The sequence below is a fragment of the Mirounga leonina genome, unplaced genomic scaffold (genome assembly GCF_011800145.1).
Source record: "Mirounga leonina isolate KUSES-001 unplaced genomic scaffold, KU_Mleo_1.0 Mir_114, whole genome shotgun sequence".
Lineage (NCBI taxonomy): Eukaryota > Metazoa > Chordata > Mammalia > Carnivora > Phocidae > Mirounga > Mirounga leonina.
The window spans coordinates 29,020,768-29,044,089 of NW_023270265.1; the positions used below are offsets into that span (position 1 = coordinate 29,020,768).

Genomic DNA, 23,322 nt, shown 5'->3' on the forward strand with positions numbered 1-23,322 from the left:
CAAGTTCCCACAAGCACAGAGTAGCAGAGTCAGAAATAGAACCAGGTCTGGAATCAGCCCTGGCGGGTGCTTTCTCTACTGAATTTCTCATTGCCTCCAAAGGAGCACAGTGTTGGCTGCAGTGGGGACAAGAAGAAGGAAACGTTGAGATGCAAGTCTGAGAGGCACCCAGCGCTGGCCAGGAAAGCTGCCTGACCCAATGGCAGATAGTAAAGATAACCGTAACGGCAGCAAAAGTTTACGTAGCATTTACTGTGCACCAAGCACCGTGCTGAACACATACATGCGGTAATTCATTTGCTTTTCAGAATAAACCTGAAGTGATAAGGTACTCCTTCCACTTCGTAGATGAGGAAAATGAACCAGAGAGGTTAAGTAACTCGCCTAAGGTCACACAGCTAGTACCATGCCCATCTCGTGTGGGGCCACAGACTTCGGGCGATCAGTGGATGCCACCCATCATTTAAAGCACCTGATTCTCCCTTGCTCAGCAAGTCACCTGCCAGTTGCAGGCTGGCTCCCCATGCAGAACTGGGAAGCCCAGCCCTTCCAGCTCTCACTGTAGCCAGCGGAGAGGGGGTCTGGTAGAGGGGTTTAGCAAGGCCTCTGGAGTCTGACTGTGTGGATTCTCCCCTGTGAGGGACCTCCTTAACCTCCTGAACCTGTTCTCTCGCTTGTAAAAATGGAGATGAGACGATATACTTCCTTTCTAGGTATCTACGAGGATTAATGAGGTAATATGCAGTAAGTGCTCTGCATACTGCCTGGTATACAGTCAGTGCTCAATGACAGCCACCACCGGCAACATCTCCCGTGAGCTTGGTTCAAACCAACCCTGGGGCTACCAGGAAAATCATCCTCCTGGGGTGGCAAGGTTGAGAACCAGACAGTGTTTGATACCAGATGTGCCAAGAAAACACAGATGCCTTCCTGTAGACAACCCCCAAACACCAGGTCACTGGTGGGACTGGGGGTAGAGAGACCCTGGAGACTGCACCCAGAAACAATCATCCTATGGCTGGAGCCTCTCACCAGGACTTGCAGCCCGAAGCCTCCCTGGGCAGCAGGAGCTATGCTGGCCCAGCATTCATGCCCTGGTAGGGCTGAGACAAGGTGGACACACCCAGGCCCTCTGAGGCTTGAAGCTGGGGCAAAAACTCCCCGCTGCTGTACCCCAAAGGTGGCCAAGTGGGCTGTCAGCCAGCAAGGCCATCCTAAGCACCCTGGGCAGGCCCAGTGCCAGGCCCACGCCAACTCCACCACTTGGCCCCACTCAGCCCTATGCAGACAGAGCTAAGAGGGTCCACATCTCTATCCGTCTCTGCTGGCTTGGTTACTTTGCACATCGTCCATTTTGGTTTCTTTTGGGTTCTTCATAAGGAAAACTTTTGGAAAATGCTAACCTCTTTCAGTGAGCCAAGGGAAATTATTTGGCTCAGGCCTGGAGAACCGAGGAAGACTTACTTGTTCTGCTGGAACAGGGGTTAACAAACTTTTCCTGTAAAGGGCCAGAGTCGCTATTTTAGGCTTTGGGGGCCATGAGGTCTCTGTCAAGACTACTACCTTTGCTGTTACGGTACAAAAGCAGCCCCTCATAATCTCTGGAGGAGTGAGGGGGCTGTGTGCCAATAAAACTTTACTTACAAAACTACATGGTGGGCTGGGCTTGGCTCATGAGCAGGGGCTTGCCATCATCTTCCATGCTCGAAGATGAGGGCTATCAGAGAGGGGGAGCTGCTGTCTTCCTCAATGGGGAGATCCCCCCAAATCCTAGGAGAGAGAGGTGGGGACCCTTGGCCCACCTAGACTAAAGGCTCACAAGGTCTATGCTGCTCGGAGGATTTTTTCAAGAATTATCTTGAAGGACCTGATGCCCTTCAAGGCCCTTGGGGTTTGGGAATTTGGGAAGGCGGGGTGGGGCGGGGGGTTGTGGAGCAGGACAGGAAAAAATCCCTCGGCCTCTGGAAGCTGAGCCCCACTGCTAAGTGTGGAACAACCCAAGCTCATGCCCACCCCCTGCACCCCCCATAAGCAGGCCTTCCCTTCGCTCTCCAAAGGAAAATGGGAAGTGGACCAGAAACGAGCCTGTCTTTTTAAAAACATGATTTATTTCCCAGTCCCCTGGATCTGCAGAATTAATCCAGTTCCGCTGCTCCCACCCCAAATCTCTCCCCACTTTGGAGTGTCTTGTCTCCAGCCCACCCGAGCAAGCCCTCACCCAGGGTGGGAAGGACACCACCCCCCCCGCCCCACCTCCTTACAATGAACAGAGGAGACACCCTGGCTCACAAACCCTGGCCCTCCAGCCAGGAGGCAGACAAGGCTGCTGGCTGTGGGCTGGGAAAGCAGAGACAGAGGGACGGAGTGAGGGAGCAAGGGACAGGCACAGCCAAGTGAGCAGCTGTGACCGACACAACCCAGTGGCTTCCTGCCCTCCCCTGGTGGCAGAACCAAGGGCCCCACAGAGCAGAGGCAAGGGCAGTGGAAAGCCAGGGGCTCCAGACGGGGAATCTGCACAACTGGTTTTGCTGAAAACCAGCTCTGTGACCTGGGGCAAGTGGCTCAACTTCTCTGAGCCTCAATGCTCACATCTGTAAAATCAAGCATTTGGGCCTAGCAACAACCGAGGTCCTTGTGTGATGTTCTAGGCTCTCCCAGCAGAAACCTGCTAGTCTCCATAATGCAAGTGCTCCACAGCTGAAAGGAATCTTTGTAGAGAACTAGACCACCTTTCCAGGGAAAACCACTTAAACACATACTCAGTATATGGAAACTCAAGTGAAAAAAAAAAAAAAAAGCAATTCATTCAAGAGGCACAGAGGGCAGAGAACTGAGGCAAGAATTCTTTTAAAATCTCGCTTCTTGTGTTTACCCTGCCACTCAGCTCCCTGATCCTGGGGCATTTAGCCCTTTCTCTGGGCCTCTTTTCCTTCGGTACATTGCGGATAAAAATACTTACCTCGTCTTCTTTGTAGGGTTGTTTTGAGAGTGCAATGGCCTAATGCCTGTGAAAGGTTCTGGACGGGGAGGAACGAGGACAGAGAGAGGGAGTGGGTGATGGGGACAAGCTGGTGACTGCAGCAGTGTTGGGGGGGCAGGAGGTGTGGAGATGAGGCCCCTCCCTTGGCCCTCCCATGGCACTCCGGGCCCTCCCACGGCCCTCCCGGCCCTCCCACAGCACTCCCCCCCCTCCCACGGCCCTCCCGGCCCTCCCACAGCACTCCCCTCCCTCCCACAGCCCTCCCGGCCCTCCCACGGCACTCTCCTCCCTCCCACATCCCTCCCACAGCACTCCCCTCCCTCCCACGGCACTCCTGGCCCCCCTACAGCACTTCCCTCCCTCACAAGATCAGCCAGAATCCAGGCCCTGAGAAGACCAGGTGCCTGCAGCTCCTGGCCACATGCGGTGACCCGAGGATACTTCTAAGATGCTGAACCTACTTCTTGTCAGGTCCAGGTGAGTATGAGAAATCACATAACAATCGCACAGGTGCCCCTGCCTGAAAGGAACCCCCAAACAGGAGACACCCAAGTACTACATGAAAACACACCTGGATGGAGCCAGGTTAGCGAAGGGCCTGGGTCCTAATATGGTTTCTTTTAACCTTGAGTAACTCCACAGCAGTGAGAAGTGGGTTCAATTTGCCCAAATCTAGTCTCAAACCACGTTTCCAGGAATCCTTCCCTGGTGTAAAGCAAGTCCCACCCATTCAAACTAATAAATCCAGAGTGGGCTGTGAGCCCAGGTGGGAGAGACAGGAGAACAGCATGAACTCCTTGGAGAACAAAAGCCAAGCAAGAGCTCAGGGGACCAGGGCAGGGTCACTCACCTCACCAGCCTCCACAGCCCAAGCCCCAGGGCCCCTGGGAGGGGAGGAGAAGCTGGGACTCCGCCAGGGGCCCCGAGTGGAATGAACACCCCCGTCTTCTCCACGTCCTTGCATTCTTCCAGATCTCCGTGTCCTTGAGCTCCCAAGACCTCCACCTCCTTGGGAATTCCATTGTTCTTCCTTCACTGTAGCCATGAGATCTGCTGGAGCCTAGTCTTTCCTCCCCGTTTATACAACTAATCTTCGAATTTCCTATAGGCTCCACATTTCTTTTCCTTTTGGACTAAGCCACTTGGCCATAGCAGGAGGTGCTTACTTGGCCAGGAGCAGAATATACCCCCTGTCGGAAGCACTGTCGGGTCACAGGCATGAAGGAGCTCAGGTCTTTACAGCAGCCCCCCCAGGCTAACAGACCTTCGCAAAGAATAGTTCCTTTACAAAGAAGAAGTAGTGTGGCCCACGTGATGTGTTCACTTGAGGGGGCCTGAAATAGGTTCGGGAAAAGCATTGCACAAATTAAGATGGCTAAGAAAGGAAACAAGCAATAATTCAAACATGAATTCCAATCCGAAGCCACATGGGTGCGAGTTTGGGAGTGTGTACGATGGTAAGGCGTGTGTGCCCCCACTCACATGGTCAACTCCTGCACCTGATCCAGGGTGAGCGGCAGCCTCCAGCTCATCAGAAATACTTACGGCATGAAAAAAAAATCATGCCCCTGGACTGCAGCAGTGAGGGATTAAGGTGGCAGCTCAGACCCCTGGCCCTGCCTCCTACTCTCACAGCCTCCAAAGCGGGGCTCGCTTTAGGTGCACGTGACCCAGGCTACCCCACAGGGCCCCACACTGAGAAGGGCCCTGCGCTTGGTTTAATGCTCTTCTGTCCCTCATTTGAAATCCTGAATCATTTATGAACAAGAGGCCCCATAATTATGTAGCTGGTCCTGCCTAGGGTCTGAGGTTTCAGGGCCACAGAACTCTGAGCTAAATAAATAGAAGTACTCAAGAATAAATTTAGTAGGGCTGGATTTCTGATGCATATCATCTTGAAGACAGAAGGCAAATCATAAGTGGGAAGACCCAGCCATTGTCTGTCTCCAGGTCCCATCCCAACCAACATCTCTGGCTTCTTGGTGGTATCCCAAAGGCTAGAAGGAGCATGTGGGGACTCAGGACCACAGAGGGCAAGAAATTTGCCCAAGATCACACAGCAAGTGAGTGGCAGGGCTGGGGCTAGAAAATTTATACCAGTTCCCACTTTGTAACACTCATGCTAGGCACTGTGCTAAACATTTTAATTTAAAATGTTTAAGACACTAATTTAATCCTTATAACAATCTGTATTTTACAGATGCAAAAAGTGAGGCTCTTCCCAAGGAACAACAGTAAGACTTGAGCCAGACTTGAGCCCAGGCAGGCTGGCTGGCTGGGAATTGGGAACAAAGGGGCCTAAAATAGGGGACTTCATTCTCTGGATTCTCCCCCGCCATTGGCTAAGGGAGGCTCATTATTTCTGTTGGGCTTCTCTTTGTACATGCAGCCATATTCCTACCCATTTTGCTCTCAATAAGAAGGGGTCTGCCTCCTTCCCCAGGAGCTGCCCTTCCAGGAATCCAGAGTCTGTGTGGGGGCAGCCCAACCCCGGGCAGGAATGTGCTACTGACCCTCGGGCCACTGAGCTGTGCAGTCAGAGAACAGTCAGTTTCCCTGCTCAGGTGAGGAATGGGGTGGGGTGGGGGCTGGGACTGTGCCTGGAGCCCTCCCACAGCCCCTCAGGGACTAAGTCTGAGGGCGCCCACCTAGACCACCCGGGGCCCGCAGCGCCAGTGGGTGTGGGCAGAGGGGCCATGGATGCCTCCGGGAACTCTGCAGCTGCCCAGAGGGGGCTGCCCTGCCAGAGGGTGGCAGGCAGATCTGCTGCTGAAAAGACCCAAAGCATCCTGGTTAAAGACAGGTGCTGTGGTTAGTCAGAGGAGCCGTGGGTGGGCAGAGGACAGAGGGGTGCTGGGCGGGGAGGCCAGCGGGGTTCCGAGCCCCACTCCCAGCAGCTGCTGCCTGACCCCACCGTAGCCCCTTGGGCTGGGTCTCCCTCTCAGTTCTTAGGTTCTCACCTCGCCCCATGCTGGGGCGGTGGTGTGCAGAAAAGAGACAAACTTAACACTGTTCCGAGTTCCAGGATCCTAGCCACCTCCCCACTCCCTGGGGTGGTCTGCCTTGGTGGTCCTCTCCCACCTACTGGGATATCCCCCTCCCATCAGCTCCCCCAGCCAAAGCCAGGCTCTGTGAGGACGAGGCAGCAGCAGAAACAGGGGCCAATGGAGTGGGATGAGGTGAGCAGCTGCTGCGTCCCAGGCCCCCTGGCCCCCCAGCCCCCCAGTCCTGTGGTCTGTCTGTCTCCCTGGCTCAGTCTCCACTAGAGCCATGATTGAGTGAGTGAGTGATGGAGATCAACAGCAATGGACCCAGGACCAACATTCCCATCCCAGGGCTACAAAAAGTGCAACGTCTTGTTTTCTCCAGACTGGACTCTTGCGATCTGATTATCAGTGAATCAACGGCCAATAATTTAATGAGCATCTACCATGAGCACAGCAGGGCGCCCTTGGCTATGACAAACTGACTCTCCACCATCTGTCTCCAAGCTTGGGGCACAGGGGCATGCATATTTACCCAGGCGCTCCTGTCTATATCAGGAGTCACGGGGGTTTGGGAGGGAGGCGCCCTCACCCACTTGCCTGGCACCTCAAGTGCATCCTCACTTCCCGACGCTGCCCAGACCCAACTGGAGGGCAGGCTGAGGCCAGACACAGCAGGCTGCACCTCAGGTGAGGGTCTGTGGGGGGCGATGAAGCAGGGAGGGGTCCCAAAGGCCTCACATCTGTAATGAGACCCTCCTCTGGGGCAGGACTCACAATGTTTCAGCTGACATCCTGGCTGGACACTGCTCTCCATTGGAATGGAACGTGGGTGGGGCTGAAAGGGCAGGGGCTAGGGGCAGAGTTCACTCCTGAAGTGAGATTGAGGCTGCACCATTTTCCAAGCTCTGCCAGCCTCCCTCATCTTGCCCTGAGTAGGATCTCCGTATTGTTCACCAACTGTACCAGCTGACTCCAGAATGTCTGGATAGCGCTGTAGTCCTAGCAAGTATCTGGCACACAGTAGGTGCTTAATCAAAATGTGTTGAGTCTCTCCAATCAGATCTGAAGTTCCTTCACATTCTTAACCCTGTCACAGCACCCCGAACATAGTAGGTGGAGCCCAATAAATTTTTAGTGGCTGATGGAAGGGTGCATACTCATTACACTCAGTCCCAAGGGCATTGTGGGGAAACTGAGGCCCAGCTTACCCCACTGCCCTGGGGTCCTCTTGGCACCCAGGGCCCTGCATATTCTCTAGTCCAGGTTTTGCCCCTTGAGCCACATACGAGCCTTCTCAGGCCAGGGTAAGACCCTGAGCCTCGCTTGTGCTGGGCAGACAGGCTCATGGAAAGCCCCCCGGCCCAGGCCCAGCAGAACATCCCTGGAAGGCTCTGGTCCAGCATCTGCTGTAAAGCCCTTCAAAGAGATTATTTAGAAAATTTATCCATAACCAATATGGTCTATGGCAAGATGGATGTTGCAGGAAATGGGAGTCTGAGCAAGAACAACAGGCTTATCTCTCATGTCTGCTGGGAGCAGGGCTCAGCAGGGCTGGGAGCAGCCCCTCATAGTGTGTGCCGGCAACCCCTGGGCCTCTCCTCACCCCCATCCCTCTCTTGCTCTGCGTGGGTCTGGACCAATCCCCTGAGGCCTCAGATGCCACGTAAACAGAACAGTGTGAGTGTGTGTCTGTGCGTGCGTGTCTGTGTGTGTCTGTGCATACATCACTGCTTGGGAAATCCCCACATCTGGTTCACACGTGACCGAGCTGTTCCCAGAAGGCGCAACTGGGAGGGCCTGGAGGACAGCAGAGGGTCAGGAGTGTGTGAGCTCTCTGGGGAGCACAGAGTTAACCCTCTGGCACCAGAGCTCAGGATCTCCGGCTAATGCTGGGCTTCTCTCCCCAGGAGAAGCCAGGAAGGAGACTGGTGCCCAGAGGGCTTTGTCCTGGCTCATTACACAAGTGGGGGAAAATGGGCCCCCCTCATCTTCACCTGCAATATGAAAGGCCTGCTTTTTCCTCTGTCCTATCAATCATGGTCAATCATCAACCACTGGGGAGACTCCCGGGCTGGAGAGTCCTTCCCCAACAGAGATAGTCGGATTTTAATGAGCACCTTGAGGTCCCGGGCACCTGGCTAGGGCGAGCATGGCCCTGGAATTGTATGCTCTTTCCACAGGCAACGGTGTGTGTCCCCCTGGAGACAGCTGGAAGCCGGAGTCCTCCCAATGATAAGGAAAGGGTCAGAGGTGGCCAGCAAGTTCTCTCCAGCCCAGGCACACGGATTCATTTTATAATTAGAGCTTTTTAAGCTTCAGCGACATTAGCAATCGAGTGGCCATCTGCGACAGCATCTCTGAAATAGCGCCACCAGTAGGTACTGCAGGGATATGGAAGACGAGCCTCAGCCTAGTTTAGAAGACGTGGCCCCGCCAATGCTGAGACCAGCCAGATGTCCTCTGTACGGCCACTCTCCCTCTTCTCCAGGCTGACTCATTTAAAAACCTCCAGGCACCGGGGTGGAAAGCCTTGCTTGGCACCCCCAGGCAGGGCTGTGTGCCTCCCACGGGCAGGCTCCCTCGCGCTCGGCCCCACCTCCGCCACAGCACTTGGACGTTGTAGCGTAACTGCTGTTTACTTTCCTTCCTCCTCCAGCCAACTGACAGTCCTGAGGACAGGGACCTCATCCTACCCGTCTTGATACCCTACGCCTTCCACGGCAGGGCCTGGCAAAGCAGGTGCGCGGATGGTCGCTAGAGAACTCGACAAGGCAGCCAGGGCAGAGCCAGGGAGGTCAGCTACGGGTCTGGCAGGAATGAGCTCCTCCCAGCAGGGAGTCCAGGACCAGCATCCCTTCAGAAACCAGCTTCCTATCAATTCAGCCTGGAAGGGTGCCCCCACCCCCGCATCCCCCTGCCCCGGGGAGAACTGCCCTGAGTGTCCACTAAGCTGTGCGCTGAGAGCAGAGAGAGAAACCGAGGTCATCAGGGAAGCAGAGGAAAGGGCCCTCTTCTGCACAACCCTGTAATCAAATGCAAGTGAGAAGCGGTGGAGAGCTCTTGGCACCATGAGGCCCCAGAGAGGGATGGTGCAGGGCACAGAGCTGACAGACCAGAAGAACTTGTCCCATCCTGAAAGATCTGCCTGAAGGGTGTTACATCTGCATGTTTGCTCGGTTTCCCCAGGGGGCCACTGCCAAGGTACAAAGACAGTCTTAGTTTGGCCTCTGGTCCCCAGTCTGTCATCACAGCTTTATAAGGACCTCACCCTCCTGCTGGGGACACTTATGCACCCAACCCTGACCTGGATCCAACATGAGGGGAGAGGCAGCCCCCACACCCCTGTGGGGTTTCCTCCAACCCTGCACCCGTTAGACCCCCGAAACAGGGTCAGGGGAAAGGATCGCCGAGAGATGACGGCTCTTCCTTCTGAGCACAGGGACGTGAAGGGACCTTGACATGGCCCAGTTTCCGAGGTACAAGACTCCAGTTCTAACCTTAACAAATACATCTTCGTCCCAGTTGCCTGGGTCATGCGTGGCAACGACAAGATCCAGGGAACAAAGCAGGAGGAGTCAAGGAAAAAGGCGTTCCCCCCCGCCCCCCCGCAAATGTCTAATTTTTACTGAAACTTTGGAAAATTTTTCTTTGCCTTCACATTTCAGAACTGACCAATTATAAAAAGGCCATGAGCCAACTAATCACACACGCCACATTTCTGTTTCTAAACAAAGTAACCCTAGATCAGAAAAAGGTGCTAAAACAATAAGTAATGAACATTTCCCCCAAATCTTTGTTTTTCCGCTGGCTTCATCATTACTGGAAATGTTGCTCTTCTGTCACATGCCCATAAACCAGAAAGCCGAAGAGAGGAACACATTATTTTCTGGCCGAGGGCTGTGGTGGAAGCCTTTCTTTGCTGGACCACAACGTGGGTGTTTCCTACCCCCAAGAAGACAACCTTGTGGAAAAAAAAGGCAGACGGAGTCTCGTCACTGCCTCCTGATGAGGCCAGCAGGAAGGCCAGTGCTTGGGCAGGCCCCTGGGCCGTTCTCCAAGCCCGGACTGCTGGACCATCACTCTCTGTCCCCCAACGGGTCCCCCTTCCCCCTGGTGGCCGTCTTACCCACTTGGGAGACAGCTGAGGGCACCTTCAGGGCCAGCCCCATCAGTCCTGGGCACTTCTACCCCGAACACCGCCATCAGCCCACGCGGATGGCCCATCTCAGGTCCGAGCCTGGCTTGATCTCACAATCCCTGGAGAGCCCATCAACGCTCCCGGGCCCCGCCCGCAGAGAGGCTGATGCGGTGGGTCTGGGCAGGGCCTGGATCTTGTACTTCAGCAAGCAGCCTGAGCACACCTCCAGCCTTTCACTTGCTGTTCAATTTAGGACCATCTTTCTACTTTCCTAGCAGAGGAAGCTGCGAGTCTGCAGCGCGGGGCAGAGAGAGGCTCGGCAAGCAGGGCCAAGGGAGCGGGGCTAGCTGGGGTGCGCCGGGGGATGCCAGGAGCCCTCCGCGTGCCTCCACCCCGGGCTCCGGGTCCAGGCCAGTGGGGCAGTGGGGCCGCGCTCCCTCTGGCTGGGGGAGGGGTGGCGCACGCACACACACACACACACACACACACACGAGCAGCGCGTTCACTTTCTCCATCCCATCACTGCCACATGGGCTGCGCGTGGAGCTGCCAGATCAATCCGCCTCCTTTCATTTCCAATTAGCTGGCTTTGAACTCCGGGGGTGACATCAGGCTGAGGACCTGGAGCCACGAAAATGAGAATTGTTTAAAAACACCAGCCCCGGTGAGATGTGCCAGAGGGCAATGCCTTCACGAGACACGTTCACTTTTGGAACGGGCTGTTGGAGGGTGCCAGGAATGTCTTGGCCGTGTTCGCCAAGCAGCCTGGGCCTTTCTCACTGAGGATGGGTGTCCTGGGCAGACAAGAAAGCCTTGGAAATTGCTTTGAAAAGTCTTGCTGATCTTGCCTCCAAAGCTTCCTTTCCAGACTCATCTCCCAGCCCTCTCTCCACTCCCGCCAGGCTGGACACCTCTCCTTACCTCAAATTCCTCACCCTGATTCCAGCCTCTGAGTCCTCGCTCATGCCCAGCCCTCCCACCACAGTGCCCACCCCTCTGCTCATCCCCAGCCTCCCCCATCTTCCTAGCCCTGTCCCCTTCTGGTTGACTCCCACAGCCTGTGGATCTGCAACCTAGCCTGTCTTGCATTTGTTAATGAGTCCCCGACACCATCCTGCTTTCTCAGTTGAAGCTCGAGTTCTATGGGGCCAGGGACAGCAATCACTTAAGAGAAATGAGAGACTCTAGGAGAGCTGCCCTCTGGAGGGGAGTGAAGGCTGCTTCTGTCTGCTCTGTCCCCTCCCCCTGTGGCTGGGGAGCAGGTCAGGCCTGGGGCCAGGATAGGGCTCCTTGCCCTAGGGGGCCTTCATCTTGGGGGAGGACAGCCCCAGAAGCCTTACAGCCCCACTTTCTCCACATGCATCATAATGGCCCTACTCACACTTCTGCCTAGTTCCAGGGCCTAGGGGCAGTGTGACCTGCAGGGGACCAGTTCTGCCCACTCCCACCTTGGACAGGCAGAGCCCCTCTCTTGGCGTTCTCTACAGGAGGAGGGTAGACAAACTTTAGAGTAGCCAGTACTTACGGGCTTTAAGCAAATCCACTTCATTAAAAACCAAATTCATAAAAAGATAAATGAAGAGGATAGTGGTCACATCCTGTAAAGAAACCTTTTCCCCAATTAAGAATACCTGACGACCAATAAGGTCCCTCTAGATGCCTCAGTGGTATTCTCTTGGGCCAGCTCCATCCCAGTCTATGGACCCTCCCTCCTAGAGGCCTTCAGAGCCCAAGTCCTGGTCACCCTTGGGCCTTGGCTCAGGATGGAACAGACTTCAGTGGAAGAGGTGTGGATCAGAAGGGCCAGATTCAAATCCTGTGTCTACCTGGCCAGGTGACCTGGGGCAAGTCCCTTAACCTACCTTTCCTGGTCTATAAAATGGGGACAAGACCATCTGCCCAGGTTGTTGCAAGATTTACTAGCGATTATGAGATGGTGCACACTCCACCTTCTCCTGTCTGATTGAGAGGGCTCACTTCTTGGAGGAGGGCAAAGAGCAAAGCCAGGGGTCTCTCCTGTTTGAGAGCTGGATATCTATGATACTGTCTCCTATTCATAATAAAAATGGCTTAACCCTCAGTGAGCGTTTACTGTGCCAGGCACAGTCTTGGAGTTAACACTTCATAGGTAGTAACTCATATTCAAGCCTCAAACAACCTGATGAATCATCATTCCCATTTCACAGACAAGGAAACTGAGGCACAGGGAAGTTAAGGACTCGCCTAAGACTACACAGCTGGCAGGGCTGGGGCATGAAACTAAGCACTCGGGCTCCAGAATCCGGGTTCTTAACTCTACGAACAACTCTGCAGTGGCCGGGTCTAGCTTCTGTCTTCTCTTGAGGCCAGGCCTCGGGCTTGGAAAATGAAAATAAATGCTTCAAGTGGGTCTTTTAACTCACGGACTCAGGGTAAGACCAACTTCTCGCCTCCTTCCAGAATCCATCAATACTTAAACCAGTAACAGGGGCAGTGGCTATCATGGGGACCTCGCTATGCGCCAGGACCTCTGCTACTTCGATCCTTACATTTAATGAGACAGACACTATTTTTACCCCCATTTTCCTTAAGAGGGGTAAAGGCATAAGGGGGTCAGAGGTTAGGGAAACTGCCAGTCACAGAGTAAACACACGGCAGAGCTGGGGTTCCAACCCTGTCCATCTGATGCCAAAACCTGAACCCTTATGTTCACGCAACATGCTTCTGTGCCCACCGGAGTAACACTGATCTCATTAACTCCGTCCAGTAAGGCAGATTTTATGATCAATAAAATGGAAGTCGGACCGAACTCACCAATTTTCCAAGGAGAAGTATAAAGTAAACAGGATTTCAGGAGGAACATCAACACTTGCCCAAAAGAACAAACTTGCAACACTCTTGAGTAACCTCATTTGCGTTCAAACGAGCTGCAGCTCCTCACAGGACTGCTGGATGGGATGGAGCATCAGGCCCTCTGCCTGGCAACAATCCGGGGCCAAGACGAAACCTCGGGATCCGTGGCCGCCTGCCCCCCCCTGGCGGCGAAACTCGGAACTCCACAGCCGGGCTGGGGAGAAACGCAGCTTCCAGAAGTGAGAGGGGGGCATTGGGTCTTTTTCAGGTGTGAAGAGCACCCTCTGCTCTGGGGAGCCTGCTCTAGCCCCCTCTCAGCTCGTCGAGGAAGCCAAGCACCACTTCTAGCAACAGGACCTCCCTACCACCGGACCCAAAGCCCCCTCACTGCATCACCTCCTGGGACCCTCTGCACTTGGCATGGGGCTCTTATGACTTCATTTTACAGGCGTGATGGCCAGTTGTTATGCGTCAGCCTGGCTAGGCTACAGTTCCCGGTTACCCCACCACTCACTACTCTAGGTGTTGCTGCGGAAGGTATTTTGCAGATGTAACAAAGTCTGTAATTAGTTTATTTTGAGTGAGATTATCCTAGCTACTTGGCAGGGGGGTGGGTGCTGAGTCAATTAGCTGAAGGGCTCTTGAGAGCAGAGCCGAGGCTTCACGGAAGAGGAAATTTCACCTGTAGACCATGGCCCTGGCCTGCCTTGGACCTCGGACTTGCAAAGCCAGCCCCGACCATCATGTAAGCCAAGTCCTTGAGAGAAACCTCTTGATGCGTAGCTCCCCTTGGGTCGGTTTCTCTAGTTGCACCCTGACCAATACAACAGACCGGTGAGGCAGCCGAGCTCAGTTGGAGGGGTCGGCCCAAGGCCACATGACTGGCAGGCGGGGCTGACTGCCGCTCCCCAGCACCCACAGGAACCGCTCACACAATCATCGAAATCCAGCCACGCAGCTCACCCTCTGTTGCTGCTGGAATTCTCACGACCTCTCACCTATCTCCTCTCCCGGTCCATCTCCACTCACCACCAGTCAGAAGAATCCTTCCGAGATCTAAGTCACATCATGCCCCCACTCTCCTCAGAATCCCTTAATGGCTCTTCATCTCACTCACAGTGAAAAGTCAAAACCCTTGAAATGGCCTGCAAAGCCCTACGTGCAGAGCCCTACATGGTCTGTGCTGCTTCCCCCACCCAGAGCTACCTCTCTGCTCTCACCTTCTACCCCTACCTTGCCCTCCACTGTTCTCCACCCCAGCCACAAACCTCCCTGCCATGCCCCGAGCAGGCCAGCAAGCATGCTCCCACCCCAGGGCCTTTGCACTGTTTATGCCTTTGGCCTGGAGTATTCTTCTTCAGGTACCCATGTCACTTCTTTGCTTCCCTCTTACAGGACATTCTTAGATATATACACTTCATCACCCTAACAGACTGCAAACTTCTCGAGGACAGAAAGACCCATCCTTATAACCATGACACCCGACACAGTACCCAACCTACAGCTGCTGGTGCTCAATAAGGCCAGCTGAAGTCTCTGGTCTCCGAACAAGCCATGCTCGGTCCTGCTGTCCCACCTTTGCCCAAGTACTGTCCCTTGATCACCAAAGTTGCCTGTTCTCTGCCCCCAACCAGCAAAATTGCTCCTCTTCCCAGATAATTTCCCCTGATTTGAGGCTGCAGGGAGCTCTCTGTCCAGACCTGCAGTCTCATCCACGCACGTGTGAGCTCCTTGACCCAGCTGCTCCTTCAGCCAGCACGAGGGGACCCCGCTCCTAGTGCAGGCCCTGCAGCAAGGCCTTCCCTCTCAAGGTGGTGGGACGCAGATCATACACAAGAACACCCCGAGAGAGAGTGTGGTCCATGATGCATACAGTGATGGGAGGGGGCAGCTAAGCACAGAGAATCGGGGCTTCTCTGAGGTGACAATTAAGCTGAAATGTTAAGAAGGGGCAGCCGTGTGAAAGATCAGGGAACGGCATTCCAGGCAGAGGGAACAGCATGCGCTGTGTGAAGAGAACGAGCTTGCTGTGTTTAAGGAAGGGAAGCTGAGTGGTATGACAGAGCAGAGGGGGCAGGGGCAGGCATGTTGGGGGTGGGTAGAGCCTGGGGCGGGACAGCAGGCGAGGGGCTAAAGCACACAGGGCTCTTTAAGCCGGATTAAAGAGCTTATTCTGGGTGGGATGGGGCAATTTAAGCAGTAGAGCACATGATTTGATACTTGCTTTGAAGAGCTCACTCTAGCTGTGGTGTGGAGAACAATGTGGAGGGGCAAGGGTGGGAGCAGACAGACCCAGAAGGAAGCTGAGGTCTTCCTGAAGAGAAGGGAGCTTCCATCACGGTGTGATGGCGGAGGAGGTTGGGTTGGCAGGGGAGAGAAAGGGAGGGGTCAAGGGCCACTTCTTGATGCTGGGCCGGAGCAATAGCATGGATGGTGGAGATGTGGGGAGGAGCAGGTTCAGCGGAGGGAAGGAGGGAGCAGAGAGAAGACTGAGGCTACACTGCCTGCCAGTCTCAGGGTCACCGGTCCTGCCTCTTCTAAGAGGCTGTAAGCTGCCTGAGAACTTTCTTGCTGTGGACTCCACCTTCCCCAGGCCTGGCTTCAAGTCTTGGATCTGCGCTCAATAAGAGACCCCTCAGAGGAGGAGGAACTGGGGCTTTGGGAACTAACAGGTAGAAAGGGATGACCAGGGAACAGCATCCATGTTCTCTGTGCACACACTGCTGCCTGGAGTGACTCTGGGAAGCTCCGCGAACTTCATTACAGAGCAGGCTGGAGCCCTGAACATGGACTCAGATCCTCACTTGGCCACTCCTCACTTGAGCCTCAGTGTCTTATCAGTAAAATGGGAATCCCACCGCCCACATGCAATGAGCCTCTTGGGCAGCAAATGAGAAAACATATGTGAAGCTGCCAGCCCCTAGGGGATCCTCAATAAATAATAGGAGCTAGCACTTTGGGAGAGCTTTCTAGGCTGCAGTGTTCTAAGCATGCTTGCGTATATTAGTTTGTACAATCTTCATTATAACCATATGAGGTGTGTATTAGTCAGTGTTCTCCAGAGAAACAGAACAGGATGTGTATATATATAGAGAGAAAGAGATTTATTTTAAGGAATTGGCACACGTGATCATGAGGGCTTGGTGAGCCCAAATCTGGGGTAGGATAGGATGGTAGGCTGAGACTCGGAGAAGAGTTGCAGTTCCAAGTCCAAAGGCAGTCTGGTAGCAGGATTCCTTCTTTTGAGGGGAGGTCAGCATTTGTTCTATTAAGGTCTTCAACTGATTGGATGAGGGTAACCCGTATTATGAGGGGTAATCTGCTTGACTCAAACTCCAGTGATTTAGATGTTCATCTCATCCAAAAACTACCTTGACAGAAACACCCAGAATGATGCTTCACCAAATATCTAAATACCATGGCCCTCCAATGACGCATAAAATTAACCACTACAAGGTGGGTATGAATATCGTCCCCAATGTACAGAAGAGCGAACAGGCACAGAGAGGGTAAGAAATCTGCCCAAGGTCTCAGAGGAGAAAAGCAAGACTGGATATTACTGCTGTCTGGCTCCAGAGCTGCATTTTTAACCATGACACTAAGTGGCCATTATCATAAGCCAACATAAATTAAATTTCTCTCTCCATCCTTTTCCTGGCCTGAGAGTAGAAGGCAGAGAAACCAGGGGAGGCTTGCCCTGGGTGAAGCAGCCTAGGTGGGGCCCTGCCTTATTTAGGAAGCAGCATAGAACCTGAGCCTTGGAGATGCAGGGTAGGGGGACCTGAGAAGTTATCTGGGCCAGCCGTTGACTTTTTAGAGGGGAAACTGAGGCCCAGAGTAGAGAAGGGACTCACCCAAGGTCCCAGGGCTTCAGAAAATACTGATGATGACAAACTTATACTTGTATAGTAGTTATTACGTCCTAGGGACTATTCCACATGAACTTACTTTTTTTTTTTTTTTTTTTTTTTTAAGATTTTATTTATTTGCGAGAGAGAGAATGAGAGACAGCATGAGAGGGAGGAGGGTCAGAGGGAGAAGCAGACTCCCCGCTGAGCAGGGAGCCCGATGCGGGACTCGATCCTGAGACTCCAGGATCATGAACTGAGCCGAAGGCAGTCGCTTACCCGACTGAGCCACCCAGGCGCCCCCACATGAACTTACTTAAACTGCTACGTGTGAGGTGGATACTATTGTCATCTTTGTAGAAAATAAGGAAACTGAGGCAGAGTTTAGAAACTTGCCCAAGGTCACACAGAGCAGAATCTGAGCCCAGGCACAGGACACTATACCTCTGAGGCCCAAGCAAGTTCTTGGGTGGGGTTGGGGGGGTGATGTGACACATTCCCAAGTGTGCCCCTCCTTCCCAGTTCTCCCTCCCAGGGCTCTGACTGCAAGCGACAGCTGGGGCCCATATGCAGTACGCAATTCCTCAGGTTCCTAATGCAGCCTCCCCATGCTGTTCACGCAGGAAATACCCTTCTGCACCAGTGGGTGGGCAGACCTGAGACACCCCCTGCCCAGCTGCCAGGAACGTGCACACATACGTCTCCTCCCACACCAGACACCTCCCAAACAGGGACACAAACACACATGAACACAGGCTCTAAGAAGATACATCCCAACACACTGGCACACACACTTCAATACCTGTGTGCCCTAAGGAGTAAACGTACCCTCACGGCATACAACTATGAAGACCCAAGCATGTCCATACACAACCCCACCTATACACACATGCCCCCCAGTACATATACCAGGGCACAACTTTCCTGGTCCCTATAAACATATAAGCAAGCACTTGCACACACAAAACATAGCAACCCATACTCAGAAACACACACAACATACAATTACACCTATCCCAATTCACATTCTATCCCTCATACATGGGCACACACACCTCTGCTGATCCACAGGTCAAGGCACGTCAACAGAGATCTCCCCTCGGGAACCAATAACTTGAGCCACGTGTTTATACATACTCCCACATCCCCGAGGGCCAAGAACCCCCAGCTGGCTGCTGGTCCCATAACTCACCACCCCCATAAATAAGGGCAACACACATGTCAACACAGATCGCTTAAGTCTGCCGCCCTCCCCCCTCCCCCCCGCCGCCAGACACACACCCTAACTCCTAGGGACCACCCTCCCCCAATGAACTGTGCGTCACCCACACCCAGGCACGTGCAGAACCCCGCCTCCCCCACCCGGAGAGAATCCTTCTCTGACCCCAGCCGACATCGCCCAGCGCCCAGCACCCAGCGTCCGAAGACTTGCCCCGCCTCTCTCTCTGTTCCCACCCCTTTCGCAAACTCTGGGTGGACCCTGGCACCTGTCAGGCCAATGCCAGGGCCGGTCGGCCCGCTCCCATCCAGGCCTCTGCTGCCACCACGTAGAGCCCCCACCCCCGCAGCAATGAGAAAGCGCTCAGAGCTGGGGGAAAAGGAGAAGGTTTGTGTTGCAGGCGTTAAAAACTCACAGCCACTCAAGTAGGACCCCCTTTTCAGTCCAGGATCTCACCTTCGTAAGGGAAAAACCCTGCGTCTCTGTTAACCCCCTCATCACCGCCACACCACCGGAAGGACCCAAGGAGAAGTCACAGCAGTGCCCAGCAATAGGCACCGCAGCCCACGGGGGGAGGGGGTAGGATCTGGCTGCCAGCGTTGCGGGGGCCCTTCACGAGACACCCCCACACCCTCCCATGCACCCACCCGCATTCCCACCGGGAGAACCCGGGGAGAGCCTGAGGGGCTCGGTGGGAGAAGGGATGAGTACCAGAGAGCTTAGGGGCCATGGGCTGGGGAGAGGGACACCTGAAGGGAACACCGCCCCGCGGGAGCGGCCGGCAAGGACAAGACCCCAGAAAGTCCTCTGCAGGATCCGAGAGCACGAGCGCGAAGCGGGAGGGGAGGTTGGAAGGAAAAACGCCCGGAGGCTCCCTTACCTGATTTCCTCTTGGAACTGCCATAGTCCCTGAAAAAGAAGCAACAACAGACAGACATGGTTAGGGCCGGGCAGGGGCGCGGGGCTGCGGGACTGCGGCTGCGGGGCGCCCACGGGCAGGCTGCAGACGGTCCCCGGCACCACTGCTCATGTGATCCTGGCTGCCCGCGAGCCGCGCGCTCCGCAGCCGCACGCACTGCGCGCCGCGCCGCGCCAGCCCGTCCCCCCCCCCGTCCCCCCCCCCCCCCCCCCCCGGGCCCCCGGCCCGGGCGCGGGCCCCGGGCCCCCCCCCCCCCCCGGCCGGCCAGCCGGGGGGGGCTCGGTGGGCACCTTCCCGGTCCTCAGCGGGAGGGGGAGGGCGGGGCAGGTTCTCACACACTTCGTAAATAGGGAAACTGAGGCCCCGGGCGCCCGCTCCCCTCCCCTACAGAAGCGTCCCCTCCCAGTTCTTTGCAACGCTTGCTCATGCCCACTCAGACTTCCAGTCACGACTGAAATGTCACCTCCTCAGCGTGTCTTCCTCAACATCCTCCCCATCTCCTCTCCTCTGCATAATTACAGATTTGTGTGACCCTTAATTAAAGTCTGCCCCTGTCCTAGACCCCAGGCTCCCTGAAGTCACACTGTGGCTTGACTCCTCCCATTACTTCCCCTGGGCCGGGTGTAGGTGCGGATATATATTGGCTGTAGGCTGAATATTGAACAGATATGTCTTTCACCTTAAAGGCTCAGGCTGGGAAACGGATTCAGCAGCGGTGAGGGAGGGCACAGCACAATGCAAGGGTTAACTGTGAGGCTAGGAATAGTAAGAATGGAGGTTGAGCTTCTGAGTGAGTACTGGGTTCAGATCTCGTTAATAGCAATAACTCAACACCTCCCAGCCTCCATTAACCTGCCCTGGACTACCCCAGGGCTGGGGCCTCCCCGGCCCTCCAGCACGGACTTAATCCAGACTCAAGATCACGTTATTTCCCAAACCCTGCCCTTGTTTCTGCCTTTGGCCCCTCCCACAACCGCTTCCATTCACCAATCCTCGGGGAGCCGAGTGTTACAGGCCTCTGAAACGCTGAAGGCTCCTGGAGGGCTAAGGAGAGGCGGGCTGGGGGTCTATCCGGAGACTAGAGGAAATGCCTTTATTTTCCCTGGGGGATCAAAGAAACTGCCAGTTGCTGGACTTTGGTCTAAGCGAACTGGCCGGTTAGGTCTGCTGGAAAGAAATGATTTTGTGGAGGAAGGAACGGCGGGTTCATAAGAAAGAGGGTCAACCTCATGGAGATGCCCCGAGATTCTGATTCTGGAGGCCTAGGGGTATAGCCTGAGCTTTTGGGGAGTTAAGCACCAACGTGATTTGCTTGCACAGCCAAGGGTGAGGGGTTCCACCTCTCCTAGGCTCCTAAGTTTTCTAAAGTTTGGGCTCAGACCCCCAGTGAATCAGAAAGCTGGGGCTGAGGCCCAGGAACCTGCATTTCTGATACCTTCCCCCTACCTGCCCATCTCAGTTTGAGAACTCCCTTAGTATTCCATGCTTCTTTCAATCCTCACATCCACACTAAGAGGAAGGTCCTATCACCCCCATTTTACAGATGAAGAAACAGAAGCTCAGCCACTGCCCAAGGTCATCCAACTTGGAAAGAGCAGTGGTATATATATATACCCACCTGCCAAGAATGGAAATGGTAGGGTGGATGGGGCAGAGGAGGACCTGCTAAATCTGTGGCCTCCAAGAGGAGTTAGGAAGGTGGGGAGTTCCCATTCGCCCCCCCGACCCTGACCTGGCAGTCCGGGCATGCTCATCTCTCTAGGACAGAAGGGAAGACCAGGAGAGACTGTGTCCCAGAGTGCCTGGCTGGGCCCCTTGAAGCTCACATGGTGGCTATGTCCTGCTCAGCCGACTTGCCACTCCCGGGGAGGAACTCATTTCTCAGGCTTTTGTCCAGAGGGAGGGAGGCCTGGGAAAGGGAAAGGTGCCTCCCTGCTCCGCTATGTTCCTGCGGGTCCTGAGGGGAAGCCCTCGGGGGCCTGGGACCACAATGGCCCGCTGACCATCTGCTGGCTGCCGGTGGCCCAGGTGGCCGTGGCTTCCTCACAGTGCCATAGCCGCCTACCTTCCTCCTCTCTCGTTTGTGCAGCTGCCGGCTGCCCAGGATTCGCTTTGAGCTTGTCAACAGCACCAAGAAGGGAGGCAGGCAGGTCATTCTCGGGTGACAAGAGCACACCGAGGCTTGGGAGTGGGAGAGGGACGTAATTTCCAGGTGCCCAGGCAGCAATACTCAGCTCGGTTATTCAACAGGTTCATCTGGGGAGCTGGTTACAAATTCAGACGTGGAGCCCCACTCCAGCCAACCACACTGTCTGCATCTCTGACAAGTGCTGGCCGAGAACTCCATCCCTTCGCTACAACCCTGACAGGCAGGCAGGAGTGGTACCAGGGGGCACTGCAGTCTCCATCAGGACCCCAGCCACCGCTAAGAAACATTTCTGCTTCCTAAGAACGATGTGCTTGCGTGCCAAAGAAGCTTCCAGACAGATCCCCGGCCGGCCTGTCCTTTAACGGAAGTATAAGCCCTTTCCACCGGGACCCCTCTGCAGGAGGTGTGGCTTCCACGGTTTACAGGTGAGGAGGTCAAAGCTTAGAGAAGTGACAACTTGTTCAAGGTCACACAATGAGTAGGGGCAAGGCTGGCATTAGGCACGGAGAACCCAGGCCTTGGCGCTCAGATCCTCACACTGCCACCCCAGAGCCATGGGTGCAAGGAAGGGAGGGGAACGTCTGACCCAGAGAAGCACCTGGGTCAGTGGGGGTGGCTGAGCTCTGACTGAATGGTGGGAGTGGCCGGCATAGGGCACCTGGCCTCCGGCCGAGCAGACCTGGCCCTAAGAGGGAACCTCTTGCAAGTTTCTGGTTGGGCACCTTTGAACAAAGCCATTTCGTATTTTCAGGCGCTGGATATGCTGAGAAGCGGCTTAGGTACCCAGTGGCAGGGACTCCCCCATCCCTCACATATCAGGGCACGGGCGGGGGGAAGGCAGGGCCTGGCCACCTCCAGCTGCACTGCAGTCAGTCCTGGCCCGGGCAGGACTGCAGGACCCTCTGCCGTGGTTCAGCTCCCTAACAACTCAAGACCGCCTCCCATTCTTCCCCTCCTTGCTCCAATTCTTGCCCAGAGCTGGTGCTGACAGCCCCCACCCTGCTGGTGATTCCACTCAGGTAGGTCACAGTCTAGCCTCCTTGCAACTTGCTGCTGAATCACTATATCCCAGGGAGCCATAGGAAGCAGAAGGGGAGGGGAAGGCCAGTCTCCCTCTAGTGCCGCCAGAAGCTAATGTAATTGCAAAGGCTCCCAGGCTGTATCCTGATCTGGTCCCAACAGGCCACTCAGCCTTCTCCACAACTGGTACTGAGGATGACTAAGCCCCCAGGTACAGTGACCCGGCCATTCCAGGCAGACTGGGACAGTTGGCCAACCTCTGGTCCATAGGTCTGGCCTGGCTGGGGGGGAGAGGGGTGGAGTTCCTCCAACACAGCACTGTACCCCTCCCTCATCTCAGACTCCTGAGGCCTCCCCCATCCCCTCCCCCACAATCTCGGGATATAAACAGTTCATCTCCTGTCCCTGCCTCTAGGGTGCAGGGGACAGGTTCCGGAAGCAGAGAGAGCCCAGTTCAACCCTCTGCTACTTGCTGGCTGGGTGGCCATCTTGAGCCTCTGTTTCTCTATCTGTAGAATGGGGATAATAGCAGTACCTTAAGATTTAGGGAAGATGAAATGTACAGTATGCATAAAAGGGCTTGCGTAGTGCCCGGCCCAGAAAATGCCATATAAATTGTCCTTGTTATTAGTCTTTCACACCTGGAACTGACCCCACCTCAGTTGCTAGCCAAATGGCAAAGTCCTGTTTAAACTTGGACGTCACCATGATGCTGGCAGCACAGTACGAAGCAGGGGCAACTCCAGCCCCGTTTGCAGAGTTTTGCCCTTTCGCAGACACCAAACAAGCCTGCTCTCTGCCGAGCGCGGTCCACCCAGGAAGAGCCCTTTTCCACACAATGAACGTCTGAACAGGGCTCGTCTGGCTACAACCATACTTTCAGGGAGACACTGACCCCTAGGAATTGGCATGCCTGGGCTCACTTATCAGGTGCCTTTAACCTCCCAGAGTGGACTACTCTCTGAGCCCCAAGCCACAAGACATGAAGGTCCTGCATTTTCATGCTATGGCTGAAAGGTGGGTCAGCTTACTTTCCCCCCCTTTTTTCCCACTTTAATTTTTCTGGGTGAGACACGCTGCTCTCCTCCTGCAGACGTTCTAGTGAAGGGGCTGGGCTGGAGACAGCAAAGCGCATGAGGCCGGAGGTGGGGGGCAGGAAAGGCAGTTAACAATTCCTACCTACTGGTCACCTATCTTGGCACACGCCGTCCCACTCTCTGCCCTCCCCTG

The 23,322-nt window shown here is 54.9% G+C and overlaps 1 protein-coding gene across 1 annotated transcript in view; it reads right to left on the minus strand.

Moving 5' to 3' along the window:
* SH3PXD2A (SH3 and PX domains 2A) overlaps positions 1–23,322 on the minus strand; it is a 235,373-nt gene that overhangs the window by 63,665 nt on the left and 148,386 nt on the right. The window contains 1 exon segment of the mRNA XM_035028500.1: positions 18,885–18,913. Coding sequence (XP_034884391.1) covers positions 18,885–18,913 — 29 coding nt within the window.